Raw genomic sequence first — 15,683 nt, 5'->3', positions numbered from 1 at the left:
TGCGGGACACAGGCGAGGGCTCCTCGGCACCTCTTCTAACGGCCCCCCTGCTTCGCCTAATCATTGTTTCTCGATCAGATAATTTGTGTGTCGAACACTCGTCTCGGCGAGCAGCCGTTAATTAACGCGACACCCTCTGCCCTGTGTCTCTTTAATGGCTTAATTAGGGGTGACAGGCTAACGACCCTGTTTACTCAATTGCCTTTCCTCTCTAATTATCCTAATGACTATGGCAGATATTCAGATCGTCCTCTTGGCCCCGCTCGTGTGCATTAGCATATTAAATGAAGCCCTCGGCTTCATGACACGCCGAGGACCGCGTACGTGATTGAAGCTTGGGCGATGTCGCGGGGTCACGGCGTCACACACCGAATCTGTAACTGATCCCGATTATTAGGCCCTAATTAAGAAATGAAGAGCAACAGGTCATTAGCATAAGTAAATGGTTTTGTCCCCAGGGGAAAGTAACACAGGCTTTGACGAGATTAATTAGATAAACACGAGCTCTTCAGCAAACAATCAATATCCAAATTATTCTGGTTAATGATTGTGTTTCTTGAAAAAAAACAACAACCTTTGACTGTGAGAGGATTAGCAATGCTGTTTGTTAGCACAATGATATACAGTAGGCTCACTCTCACGTTCACTCTCTCACACTCTCTCCACAAGCCGTCTTTGCGAGATTCTTTTCGAGATTGTCCCGTTCCCCGTGCGCATTAATTAATGATAAATCTCTAAAGCCGCAGAGCTTGATTGATGGAAGGAAAATGGATGTTTCAAGCACCTATTGTTTCAGGGTCTCAGGATTAGGTGGAGTTATTTAACAGTTCATTTGAGCGGGTGAGGTCAGTGCTTGTGTATGTGTGCGTGTGTGTGAGAGAGAGAGAGAGAGAGAGCGAGAGAGAGAGAGTGTGTGAGTGTGTGTACCGGCTCGGTGGTGCCAGGCTCAACCAGAAAGCTCGCAGTGGGCTAATGCTCCATAATGAAGATTAAACCCTCAGAGCCCGAACGCCGCTCGTCGAGTGGAGGGGGGTGAATCCGTGTTTTATTAACTTGTCTGATGCAGGAGGCAGTTTTGCAAAAGCTTAGCACGACTCAGACTTTAGCCTGATTATTTACTAAGCCCACACACACCTCTTTTTTTGGGGTTTTCGCTTTAATGCATTTCATTTCTTTTTATCCCTTTGAAGAACTTCATTACGAATATTAAGAAATATTTTGCATGTATTAAGATCATTCCTTTTTCTGATATTTTCTATACTGTTTTTATTTATAATTAAACAAAAGGTTTAATTATGAAATTTAAAATCGTGTGTGTGTGTGTGTGTGTGCGTGTGTATTGCAGCCAGACCCATTTATAACAGAGAAGCTGCAAAGTATCAAGTAGTATGTCTGCGAGTGACCCATGAATTATTTCAACTACTACAGAATGTATCCCATGTGTGCCACAGATGGAGGCATGTTCCAACACACACACTCACACATACACACTCACACACACACATCTGGACCTCACACTGATATCGGATTGAAAAGGGATTTTATCTCTTCTTAGTGATAATGTGGGTGTAGTCCTGAACGTGCATACACACACACACACACACACACACACACACACATATACCTACACATACATTTAGTAAAGAATACACGCTGTGAATATGAATCTAAACTCAGGAAAAATCCAACATTTCATCAGGGCAAACTGTCCTACTCATTTTCACTTAGTAAACCATCAAATAAATTCTAGGGAAGAATGATTAAATAATTCTAAGGAAGAGAATGAGTAAAAAAAATAATAATTACAACACGTTCCCTGTTTTATTTGTTTTCCGGTCTTGCTTTTGTATGAAGCACCAGCAGGACGGTTTGTGTGTTAACCCACAAGTGCAGATGTACGGGTTTCGATTGTTCCTCTGTAAACAAGCGTCTCAGTGGGCACGATTAGCAATCTCTTGAGTGCAAGCGGAGGTCAGCCATCTTAGAAACGAGAGCTCCGGCGTCGGCCACATGATCCCCAAACAAGCCGAGCCGAGGCTCTTTCCTTGACAAGAGCCACAATGGGATGAGAAATGCGGCGTTTGTAAACTTCGGTTCAGGTTGTCCGGAACAAGGCTGTGCAAGACGGTGCAGGTGGGCATGACGGTGCAGATTTTTTAAGTGAGAGAGAAAAAAAAAAAAGGTGCGCACAATGCTGGTGTTGGGAGCGACACTGATGAATGCCCTTCTATAATAATAATAATAATAATAATAATAAATCATATATATATTATATATATATATATATATATATATATATATATATATATATACACACACACACACAGCCGTAAAAAAAACATTTCTATATACCTGAGTTGTAGCATGGACAAGACCTGAGACAGACTGATCATAATCATAGTGTACACATGGCTGTTGTAGCAGTTAATAAATATCTGCACAAAACACATTATTTTTATTATTTACAGCACTTATTACAACCGCTTTAAATGAGTCAAGGTGTAAAAAAAAATCATTTAGGTTTTGTGTTTAAAAGCTGGATAAAACTACATGAGGACACATTAAGCTACCTGTATGTTTCTTGTCAAGGTCTCACCCTTTTCGAATTCTTAAATCCGATTGGTTTGAAGGTCTTGTTTCATACTCTATAACAGCAGATACAAATCAGCATTACTATAATAAACAGCTCTGATCTACAGTAAGACTAATAATAGAAAATGTTTTATTCAACAAATTTAAACGTGTATCTGTTTATATGGTCAGTAACAAGATTACCCAAGTCCCCCCTCATTTTATATCATATTTTGCCTCAGAAGAGCCAGGCTTTCTTGTATTTTTAATGTCATCTTGAGGAATCGTTCTCCAGGCTTCTTGAAGGACTTTTTTGTCTCTGGTTTTTAGCAAGTTTTTGGCTCTCGTTTTCAGTCCAGTCCCTGTACCTGACCAGTTTTAGAGGAATGTTTTTGTTTGTCAAGCCAGAGTGACCTATGAATCATTCAAGCATAAAAAAAACATCTAACTTAAGACATATGATAACAGATGATCAGGCTGGTGATTAATATACCAGTGATGCTGAATGCTGAGTGGTTGGAACAGACAGGAGGGGAAATGAGGTTGCTGCTCAGGTTCTTTTAAAACGGTACTGTATATTTAGGCACTTTGCAGTGTGTCAATGTAAAACATTTGCTCCCATTTCTTTAATTTTAATTTAATATAAGGGGTGGCTCAAGACTTTAGCACAGTACTGTAGCTATAAATAGATTTTTCAATCAATGTGCGAGTTCACAAATTGTGCAAAACACAATTTGTCACTGTTGATAAATTGCCGTGGTGTAAAACAAGCAAAACACTCAGGGACTTGGTGTTATTGAAGAAGGGTGGTAACAGTACCAGACTTTGTCTCACACCGTCATGATGTTGATTAATTCCCTACACTACATGCCAGGTTGTGTTTCATTCCTTCTTTAACAGACTCCCTTACTCTTACTCTTCTTTAGCTTTCATTCGAATGAAATAAAAGTTTTCTGCTCTTATTTTTTGTTTGTTTTTATGTTTATGATAATTACATTCCACATGCTGAGGTGGAGTGGATTGAGATTAGGTCTACAAATTCTGAAAGCATTAGACATCTTTAAACAGTTGCTATAAAATGTGAACTGATTGCTTCTACTTGTCCAGGGGTTAACAATGTAAAGACAATTCCAAGTCCATTCAGAGATGAACAAACTGCAAACCACTGGCGCTTTTTATTATTATTTTTTTTTTTATCTGATCTGGGAGAAATATTCATTTTGGGGAATTGGGGGGTGAGAATGTGAGAGCAGACATGTCAGAGAGATGGAGGAGTGTGAGGGGGTTGTGTTCACATGACCTCTGCATGGTTGGGCATGGCCTGGTCAGACAGCCACTGACTGGCAGAGCCTCTCTCATGGGCATTCAGAAATTCCTAACCCTCAGCACGGCTCACTCTTTAGTCTTCCATTCAGCTCTTTTGTCTCGTCCTTCATTACGCTAACGCATCTACGGCTGTGACTTATCATTATCTGCTTGTGCGAGGGGAAAAAAATCGGTGCAAAAAAAGGAAGAGGTTTTTGTGTAGTGTTCACTCACAATGGATTCCATTACTTTCTCAGGAGCGACCAAAAAATGTTTGACTAACTGAAAAATGCTCCCCCTTGTGCTGTGCGTATACAAATGCACAAACATGTGCATATACAGTACACACACACCGAGCAATAGTACCCGGCAATGTGGGTACCTGAGGATGTGTCTGTGAAGCCTTTGAAAGAAATTAAATTCACTTTTCCAAACAGGAAAAAAAAAAATTTGTAGACCACCAGTGTCATGAAAATACACAAAAACTACACTAACACTTCAACTAACCTCTTTAGAACTATTCCGTTTCTATGGCAACAGCAATATTATTATTATATGAGTAGTGTGAGAGAGGGATTGATTCATTCACACAACAGAATTAATGAACTCCCACTCATGATGAACTCTCTCACAGAGATGTAGAATGACAGAGAGAGAGAAGGAGAAGAAGAAGAAGAAGACATACCAATCTCTGTCACTTTCTACCCTCATTGTTCAAAAGCTGTGTGCGGTGGGGTGGCATTCAGGGGAAGATTGTGAAAGAAAGGGCGAGAGTTTGAGAGAGCAGTGCATGAAAGCTAATATTTTGCCCTTTCAGCAGTCATCCATTTCCCTTCTCGCCTCTTCCTCTCGTCCCTCTCTCTCTCTCTCTCTCTCTCTCTTTCGCTCTCTCTCGTCATCTTTCCTCATCACACTCTCCCACTTGAATTCCAGTGCATGCAGTGGGGTGTGTGCAGCCATACACATGCCACAATGGACAACTCCATACTCTCTCTCTCTCTTCCCCTCTCACTCTCTCTCTCTCTCTCTCACGCTTACACTAAAGCTGGCCTTTCCATGCACACACTGTACTCAAGCATCTGGAACTGGGAATGCTAAGATCATCATGCATAATGACAGCATTCTGTCTAGTGAGGGACAGTTCCCACAGACAGGGCAGAAAGACATGTCTGTTTTCAGCTCTTGTCCGAAAAAAAAAAAAAAAAAGAAATATGCTAACACAGGATACGTTTTTTGGAAATATAGGGGGAAAACTGCTTCGTGTGTATCCTTAAGTAAAGATAATGGAAGTTGCGCTGTTTTATGAGTTGTTTTCCTTTGTTATAACTATTATCTTTTTTCTAAGATCCATAGTAAAATACAACTTTCTTTTTCATTTCTTTTCAAAGTGACACCTGCCACATGACTGTGACACTATTTTTAGGCTGCAAAAGACACTTTGGCCTCCTGTTTATTATATATTCTCACTACATGGGGTAGAGCTTAATGACCTTATATAACTAGAACTCCTATGTGTCGGAAATCGTTAACAACTTAAAAAATAATCACACGATAATTCTTTCGGAACAGAACTGAAACATGATTATATTACTATACGTAAAATGGGATTATAAAACTGTGTGTAATGTGGACTTTTTTTCCTTAGGTGCATGAATATTATGTTAATTCAAATAGTAGTTGAATTCAGAAATTTAATCCGAGACTGCTGTTGTGTGTGTGTGTGTTCACAATAGTAATCACGCGAGGGTGTCTTACTGCATGGTCCCAGGCCCAGTGACTGAGTGCTTCCTCTAGTAAGCAGACAGAGTGTGTGTGTTTTTATATATATATACATATACACAATGCACTTCACAATGCGAGCTCAGGAGGAAAAAGCTGATTGTCAGTTAGAGTGTAACTGAGCCAGGAGAAGAAAGAAAGGATATTATCATTAAGTCATCTCCTAGTCCTACTAAGAAAACCACAAATATTATTTCTACGGAGGCCTCCTCCCCTGCTGGTGACAGAAAAAGCCAACGACATCCAATTGCTGAGTGTTTTTTGACAAGTCTGCTGCTGAAGCGCATAAGGAGGCTTTCCGTTTTAATTGAACAGGCATGTTGTTCAGTGGAATCACATTCCTGAGCATTAAAAAAAGACCTTGGACTGACAGTTAAAATGAGGGGTTTTGGGGAAAAAATACTAAATTAAGGACCTAATTTGCGTTGGAATCTTGTCCAGTTTTTCCTATTATCATCATTATTATTATTATTAATTTTTTTAAAGAATGTTTTACTTCAAGGCATTTTAATTAATTACACTTCCTGATCATTTGTTATTGGTCAGACAGTGAACAGAAACTTCAGAAAGAAATATTTTTCCCAGACTGTCTTCTTTCTTCCCACCTCTCTGAGAGCAGTGTGTGTGTGTGTGTGTGTGTGTGTGTGTGTGTGTGTGTTGGGTGGTCAGACTCCTTAACCCTCTGCATTCTTTAGCCTGTGCTGCTGCCCCAGGGGCAGCCTGGCCTGGCGTATAATTGCCCTCCGCTACAGATAGTTACCAGCCTTCCCCTTGTCCCTCTCCTCTTCTTTCCCCTGTTTATTCTCCTCTGATTTCAGCCTCCTCTGGGTCATCATTCATCAACGCCGCCCCCCCTAAGCCCTGGGGACCGGACTGGGAGGCCCCTGTTTCTATCCCTTCCATAACCAGAGGCCATTTCTGATGGCCCTGCATTATGAGTGGGTGAAAAACGCAGAGGAGGAAAAAAAAAAAAGCAGCCTCGATGGGGGGTTGCACGCTAGTGATTATTATATCCAGATAATCATTTCAAACAAATTATCATAATTATCAATCAATCATCGCATTTGGAGCGGGCTGCCCGCAGGTCAGGAAAGCGCTCCTCCTGACCTGTAATGCGTGTCTTGCGCATAATAAGCCCGTCATAAATTTGACGGATCGTTTGAGATGGAATCTTTACAGGAGGGAAATTTTCCTGCCTTGATAAAGCAAACATTAAAAGGTTTGCTCACCCCCTTGGTGACCCTCTCTGCTAATACTGCTGACCCGAGTCCGGCCTGTCTAACCACTCCCCCCATTCTCGGTTTCTTTTATTTCTCGTCAGCAAGAAAAGAAAGTGTTAAAGTGATGACCTGACCCTGTACAAACGAACTTAACAAAGGGAGGCCCTCAAAACATGAAAAGCAAGCTTCGTCACATCCAGGAATGTCAAAGATGCGCATTATTTGATGAATACAAACATTACAAGATAAGATAGCATGGACCATTTTTCTAGCCTAAAGAAAAGGACTGGTGGCAGTAAAGGACCAGAAAGACATTACTGTGATCTCTGGGTGCTTGTCAAAGCGAGTCATTAATCTCTTTCCCATTAAAGCATCACAGGCCTGCTTTAGGCCCTGCGCATTTATAAAGCAGTCCAAATGGAGTAAATGTTTTAATTTCGAGTCGGGCCAGATGCAGGACAATGCTGCAGGGGATCTGCCCAGGCTTCTTTTTGGATCAGTTGTGAATGCAATTACAAGCCATTGATTTTCTATAATGAATTTATTTCTCTCTGTGTTATCGTGGCCAGATCACTGTGAGCTTACATGAAACCAACCTATAGATACAGACATGCACACACAGACACACACACAGACACACACACACAAATGCACATGCACAGTCTTTGCACAAAGTGTGAGCAGTCAGATTACATCTGGCGGCTTCGGGGAAAGCTGAAATATTAGTGTGTGAGAGTGGAAAGGGGGTGCATGAATACCCAGGCGATCGCGGGCAATAAGGCAGATCCTATCTCAGAGCGCCGTCGATAGGCATCTCCAGCCGCGAGTCTGGAAACTGTTTGTGTTTGGAGAAGGAGGATAAATAAATGAAAGAAGAGCTGAGCCTCTATCCCCTCATCCTTCTCACCTTCCCTTTCTCCCAGTATCTATCCCATCCTGCGGGATTGAGGCTAAGAAGGCTTTGCAGCTCGGGGGAAATAAAAACCGCCTCTTCGGTTTGTTGTCTTTAGGAGGGTCAGGGGTGTTTTATTGAAATAGAAAAGAAAGATGATGATATTGAAGATAATGTGGCATAAATGTTTTCTATTGCATGAGCATTCTGGCTTGAATATAGACGTTTATAAATGAACCATGTGTTATTACTGTATTATTATTATTATTATTATTATATATTGTTATTCCTTTATGTCTTATTCCCTTCTTATTATTTTAAAGACACAAACTACACATTAATGTCCAAGTGTACACTTCTTTTATCGATTACTATGATTTATTAATTATTATTATTATTATTATTTTGAAAACTAATTTTGGATAGTAATGAAAATGCATAAAAAAGACTAATATAGCTTAACTGCTGATGTAACACTAACTCTCTAATAAGAAATCATGGCTTCTTTATATCATCATTTGAGCCTTATCCAGTGTGTAAAAACGTTGCAATTCCTGAAAGCCAAAAGCCCGTCTAAAGCCAGCGCAGTCATTAACTAAAGCCGCACACTTCAGCTGCCTCTTAGGCGGTCTTCACATGAGCCTTGCGCTGATTCTCCGAGCAGGTGTCTTGCCATTGTTCTTTCATGCTCCGTTGGTTTTACACTCGAACTCCTTTCTTCTCTCCTCGTCCACCACCTCGACCTTCTCACAAAGGCCATAAAAGAAATGAAGCTTGCCACCCCTACAATAAATTTATCACTTCTTAAACCTAACCCTTAGCCTTTGCTGGAACATGACTCAGGATTAGTGTATAAAGAGGGATTCTGTGCTATATCACTTAGTGCGCTCAAAAAAAACTTCTTGCACTTTCTGACAGGTGTTTAAACAGAAATGACCAAACTTTTTTTATTTATTTGTTTGTTTATAATAATAAAGTTTTCCTTTTATTTTTGTTGGTCATAAGGGTAAAAAAATATATCCTGTTCTTGTGAACCTTGAATGTGTGAAAAATAAATAAATAAATCTGTGATTTTGTTGAGGTTTTGGAGTACTCAAAGCACTGAGACGCACACAGTGAGGCCTACCTTTTTGATGCAGCTATCCTGCGAGGACACTTCATGATCGTTCAGCATTTGCTGTAAAGAGAAGAAGAAAAAGAGAATTAAACCTCGGGCTCGATTAGAATCATGTGTTTAATACTAAACAAACAGAAGGACAGGATATGAATATGAATATGAATATTAATATTAACATTAACGCCCAAATAAGGACATCCATTCACGTTGCTGTTTTTCAGATTGTCTCTTCTAATAGCCGTACAGCGGCGGCAGAAACCTGACAAGCAGAAAGCATAAAGCGGCCACTGAGTGATGAGACAGGAGTCCATCGTTTGACCCCGACACCCCCCCACCCCTGACGGGCGCACGCATGCTCAAGCTCCCTCTTTGTGTGCTGAAATGAAAGCCTTATAGATTTGACATTAACTCACGGGAGCAGGAAATTTAGCTCGGCGCAGACAGTCGGAGGAGGAGATGTGGTATTAGGGGCCCTTCAGGAATATTTATCTAGAGAGGCGCGCGCCAGAATACAGCCGGCGTCTTTTAGAGCCGCGGCCCTGATGAGAGCCGGGTCTGTTCCAGGTTTCGGGAGATAATGGGAGCTCGTGTGAGTTCACCACTCTCTGTGTGCCGCTCTTTCATTCGTGGGCAAGGGAGGAGAGGAAGAGGGCTGCGCTCTGGGATTATTGGGCTCTGTTACAGGAGCGCGCTGATCTCCAGCATGAGAACGCCACCTCCTTTTCCTGTCTCATCTTCTGAATGGAAGGTGTGTGAGGGGTGAGGAAGGGCTCGGCGACTAAACATGTGGCCTGTGTATTGGACTTGACATGGGCACATTTCATAGTGCTCTGTTACACAAAAAGCGATTCTGCGAGATCCAGGAGCTTTCTGCACCACTGAGAGATTTTTATCGCTCTGTTTAGAGAGTGCACTTACACTCGGGACACACACTTACACAGAAGGGCCTTAATAATGACAGCTCTAGCTTTCATATAATCTGTTCCTTACTGTTTATCATGCTTATTTCTCCGTAATGCTTGCATGATTGGGTGTCTGATTGTGATGACACAAATTAATGTAAACTGTTGGTTAGCAAGATCTGTCTAACCTTTTAGGAAAATGAACTTTGTAGCCTTAATGACTGTATCACGTGATTGACTGTTGGTCTGTGTGTGTGTGTGTGTGTGTGTGTGTGTGTGTGTGTGTGTGCATGTCTTAAAAGAAGCACTGCATTTTTGTGGGAGCTAACCATTATACAAACTCTTTTCCTTTCTGTGTCTTTCACACGAAGAATATGTTCCTGATGATTGTCGAGCTGCTTTAACCACACGTCAGCACAACTGCGTCCGTTCTCGCAACTCATCTGAATGCATTCTGGCAGTGTGCTGAAATGCAATTCAAATTGGGAAGGAGGCCCTAAAAGTGAGCATGCAACCCACTGGGGTAATAAAAAATGCGTGAAAGGATGTGGGGATAAAAAAAATAATAAAAAAATTGAAACTTACAAAAAAAAAATAAAGAAAAACAAACAAACAAATAAACAATCAAACCAAAAAAGGAAGCGAATACTGTATGTTCCCAGAATCCCTTTATCAGCGTTTGATTGGAAGCACTACACACTGCCCAAAAGCTGTGGTTCCCTAAATGAGCCTGTCACTGTATCCAAGCCAACCAAGTGGAAGCAATTACATCACAAATACTCCAACAAGTCTGCTTAAACTACTTACACACATAATTCAATCCTGTAGCCGTGTCACAGCCACACCAGACCAAAACGGCGTTATGGTGCCGGTGCGTACGAATGACATGTTGCAAACACGCATGGTGCAGAATCCAAAGCGAGCAACTGCAGACCACCAACTCTCTTTTTTTTTCTTTTTAAATTCATTTTTTGCTTGATCTCACACAACTGAAGATGCACACGGAAACATGCTTACTGTGGGTTTATAAATGCACATGGAAGGAGACAAAGAGATAAAGAGTAAGAGTATGTGTATATGTTCACCTTGGGAAAATAATCACTATTATTAATATTAATTACATTATTAAAATCTATACATATATATCAGTTGCATAAGAAGCCACAAAATATTTTATTACTTTTTTTTTTTTTTTACAATTTTTGCATTATATTAAATCTGAAATTTAATATATCTGAAAAAGAAAAGAAAAAAAAATTACATAATTACATTTTTACATAACGTTTTGATGTGAAGTAAATTTTGTAAAATCCTAAACAAATAGAAATTAAAAGTAAGAGAGAGAAAGAGAGAGAGAGAGAGAGAGAGAGAGAGAGGCGCATGCGTACTGTATGTGTGTACTTGGCCAACACCCAGCTGGTTAAATGACTTACCATCGGAGAGCAGTGGCCATATGTGTGGGTGCATGTCGAGTAAATAAATAATGTATTAATTAGATGGTTGGAAAGTATGATTCGCCACAAGCGTTGAGATGATTTATGGCATGTCAAAATCATTTCAAAGTGACTCTTATGACTCCACCCTCACCCCCACCCCCACCCCCCCACCCCCCCTTATGTTTTGTGACGAGACAATTTGCGGCATTGATACCCCGGTGGGAATTGCAATGTTTTTTTCTAAACAGACTTAACATGCACAATTGGACCTCTAAAAAACGTCTTGCTACGTTTGCTTACACAAGCCTGTCAGGGCTTCTTGTGTAAATGAAAAAGTCGTGGAGCTCTGTGATTAGCGTGTCAGGCTGACAGTGCACAAGAATGTCCGAAAACAGAGGTGCTATGGTGGAGGACTTCAAAAATAAATACGGGGTGAATGATTCAGCCCAAATGCCTGAACCTAATTAGCATCAATGTATGTGTGCAGAAGAAAAAGCAAAAAGAACGAGAGAGAGAGAGAGAGAGAAAGTAAATGTCTATGTATTCTGTTATTAACATTATAACACACCTTTATAAGCATACTATCATTTCCTTCGAATCTATTTATACTGACACAAAGTGAAAACCAAGAGACAAAAGAAAACAACCTCACCCCTCAAACACACACACACACACACAGCAAAGCTTTTCCAAACCAGCCATCCAGCTGTCCTAATAGACACACAACTAGCAAAGAAAACACCCCTTCATTTTGCATAATAGGTTTTCTTCAGCTTTTCCCTCTTTAGCCTAACACAAGTGGCGCTGAGGTAAAGACGGCGGTCTCAGTCAAGGCAACGACCACGCCGCCTTGTCACGGCTCAGTTTCGTTCTAATTGCAATTAACGGAGGACTGCGAAAGGGCCTGACATGGAGCTGTACAAGCTGGAGGTAAGGAGTAAAGCAAGCACACTTTAAGAGCTTTTGCAGCGGGGAAATTTCGGCGCACACATTGCCAAAAACAATTCTCCTCAAGCCTGGATAATATGAGGCAATATAGCAGTGCAGCCAATAGATGGTTATGGATGTCAAAAGCCACAAGTTTCCAAAAAGAAACACCAGAAAACAAACCTCAATGCCTTTTGAACTGGCTGAGTGGCATCTCTTTGGCTCAAAGAACCACACGAAGAAAGCCACAAATTGAAAGTTTTGCTTCGCAGTTATTGAGAATATTCTCTTGTTTTGGCGAAGCGCACGGCTTTTAGATATGTATACGCAGGCGCATTATTGATCTCCTGACATGCAGATTAGTAAGGAGGAAACTCGGCCCTCGGTCCGAGGTGGACAGAAATAAACACAAAGAGAGAAAGAGGGGAATGCAAAGCACGTCCAGAAACCAGCGTCCGAGCGTCTTGTTTTTCATGGTTTCACGCAAACCGCGTTTCTCATTGTTATAAATATATTTATATATACATAAAAATATAAATATCAAAATACACACCAAGGTAAGGGCCATGCTGTTTAACGATCAGCGTAAACACCTGGCTTACACTTTGGTGTCATTACTGTGTGTATGGTCGCATTTAGATTGTATCATTGCTGGGTTTTCGAATCTAAAGTCATTCGTCTTCAAAACGGGACAGAAAAAATCTGAGATTTTACCAATAGATGCCACCAGGGATGCAGGAGAACATTTTTCACTGTTTAACAACATTTTAACAAAGAGTCTACACATACAGGATAAAAACTGCAAGTGAGAACAGAAAAGAGTTCAGCGGTAAATACCAGGAAACTAGCGACAATCTGATATATTCGTGATGACTTTAATAAGTTGAGGGCTTGCAGCTTTTTAGGGCCAAGGCAAACATCAAGGGAGTACTGATAGTGAACACTCCACCGTGGGCAATTAAATATAATCGCTCCCAGCTTAGCATTGTTTGATTCCCTATTATATTCTTATCAACATCTCCTGTCCTGTCAGGGAGTGTGAGAAAGACGTGGCGGGCGGCGAAACGGATGGCTAAAGGAATGCTGAATTCCTATTGTGCCAACACAAAGGAGAGAGGAGCGACGGCTACGGCAAGCAAGTTTGTTTTACACTTATCAGCACGAGTAAAGCTAACACCGGCCCTCGCTTTAGGTCAGGATGAGGTGGGTGTGTGCGAGAGAGCAAGAACGACAGATTTGATAGACAAACAACGCAGGTATTACCTTCAAGGTCACCATGTCTTGCAGTATGAAATAGTTTTCTTAGCGTGTTACTAACATCAAAATTTACCACTCATGATTAAATTGCTGCTGCAATAATCATCTCATTGGTTGAAACGTCTGCAGATGCTAAGTCAGCAGCTCCACCTATGCAGCAGGACTTCACTTCCTGAACCTCTGTGTAAAAAAAAAAAAAAGGAAAATCTGCGTTTATAATAACAAGCTGACTCGAATTTATGAAGAGCCATATCCCATATTCGTGCTGTGATCATCCATCATCTTTAGGTCGCTGGGGCCTTTTAGGACTCTAGACGTCTGTATTGGCAGAGCGATAGAGATAAATCAAGGTGCGGAGTTGGATTATTGATAAACCATTTAGGAGGATGATCTGTAATGATCATACAGGAAAGCCAGACAAGACAGCATTGCGTAGTGGTTGTGCTGACTCATGATGGCTAATTGGTATGTGAGATTACTGGATTATGGATTAATGATGAGAGGAGCGTTTTTGGAAGGAGTCTCCATTATCAGTGCTTTGTTACAGTCAGAGTTCTCTCAAAACAGCAAAAGAGAAGGTACTGGTAAAGGAACAAAAACAGGAACTAGCTGGCATCATAGTACCACAATATTAACCACCACTTTGAACAGATAAAATGTATGACAGGGCATTCAAGTCAAACTGGGACTTGGCTGTACAGAATAACAGAACACATTTTTGAGAGGAAAAAACTCCCTTTATTTTGCTATATAACCCGTTACACTAATTCACTAATACTCATTGTTTCACTATCGCTTGGATATTGTTTTTTTTAATAAATAAGTCAAGAAGTTGTTGTATAAGAAGAGACGCTTTGACATGTAATAATAAAAAAATAATAATAATAATAATATATACTAATATAATACTAAACATATTTACTTATGAAAACCTGCTACTCTAAAGAATCTCCAGAAAGCACTCTTTAGATTATTTATTGTAAGTAGCCTGGGACTTTCATTATCCGAATACTTTTATTAATACACTCTCCTGCACTATGATTGACTGTTTGAAACCTAATACTGCTTTATCAATATCTGTTTTTCTGCTGCACGTTCGCCGTGAGCCCGGCAGTGTTTCAAACTGAGGATGAAAGTGCTCGGATGTCTACAGGAGATCAATAGAAGCTTTTAATTCAGGCCAGGATCTCCCTTTTATGCAAATGCAAACAGGGGCATATTTGCGAGATGAGATTAGTTGACATTTGGAGAGTGCAAGCTGAAAGAAACTGTCATTAAAAAAAAAAAAAAAAAAAGGCATGGTGAAGGAAAATTCTGTAATGTTATAATGTCATGATTGCCATTTGTACGCATATGTTTTTGTTTATTCCCAATCACGGTGCATTCTCTAGATCAGTTTGTTTATCCAGAAGGATTAACCACCTGTTATATGGAGGCACGCTTCATGCTCTTTTAAGCAGACTTCAGGCTCTTCACTCAAGAAAGTCTTGGCGCATTAAAGCAACATCGATGGTTAGGAGGAGTTACACCGGCATCCGGACTGCGGCTTTGCAAAAGTCAACGCTGAGGGCAGGCTGAGACGAGCCAAACTTTAAAAAGAAACGTTTTTTGTGAGGTGTGTATATGAGTAGATGTGTATATGAGGCTGAGCAGCACAAATACGGGATTTCTTTAACTTGGGTTGAGGCAGAGGTCAGTCACTGATGAGTTTTTTTTTTCTGCGAAAAGAAAAAAAATTATTAATACGTCATCTAATGGTTAGAGAACCTTTTTTTTTTTTGTACGCATGACTCAAACAAATCCAGATCCATGGTAGAAGGTCTGTCAAATGTAAATCTAAAGTTCTGTTTAATTTGGGGTGATTGTATAATGGCAGAAAAATTTGGGCAAGACAAATGTGTTTGTCGCCAAGACAGACTCCATACAAGAAAGAAAATGAGGGTACAGGGGATCTTTAAATCTGTCTCATTGGATGGAAAAGAATAATCGCAGCAATTATTCCGCCAAGCAAAACACAGAGTTCGCAAAGCTCATGAGCCAGCCTTTTGTATCAGAACACACACACATACACACACACACGCACACATTTCTCTTCAGCACTCTTCAGGACTTTCCTTCATTAAACCCATACATTTGGATTGGTTAATTCACTGCAACCGCTGCTGGGTCGTATACTACAGAACTCAAATGGAAGCCAACTTTGTCCCCCCCCAAGAGACAGTTAATCTTTTCACAACTATTTAAGGACATCTGACATAAATAGTGCAATAACATCAT

At 40.6% G+C, this 15,683-nt stretch overlaps 1 protein-coding gene across 6 annotated transcripts in view; it reads right to left on the bottom strand.

The window, feature by feature from the left end:
* Positions 1 to 15,683, bottom strand: part of prdm16 (PR domain containing 16) — a 158,793-nt gene that overhangs the window by 68,663 nt on the left and 74,447 nt on the right. For all 6 annotated transcript variants that reach the window (XM_053504124.1, XM_053504125.1, XM_053504126.1 and 3 more), the window contains exon 3: positions 8,894 to 8,944. In XM_053504124.1, the coding sequence (XP_053360099.1) occupies positions 8,894 to 8,944 (51 nt within the window). The remainder of the gene's footprint in view (positions 1 to 8,893; positions 8,945 to 15,683) is intronic.

The sequence above is a fragment of the Clarias gariepinus genome, chromosome 9 (genome assembly GCF_024256425.1).
Source record: "Clarias gariepinus isolate MV-2021 ecotype Netherlands chromosome 9, CGAR_prim_01v2, whole genome shotgun sequence".
In the NCBI taxonomy this organism is placed as follows: Eukaryota; Metazoa; Chordata; class Actinopteri; order Siluriformes; family Clariidae; genus Clarias; species Clarias gariepinus.
Note: the sequence above shows the minus strand (reverse complement) of the source record. Positions and strands in the feature narration are given on the sequence as shown.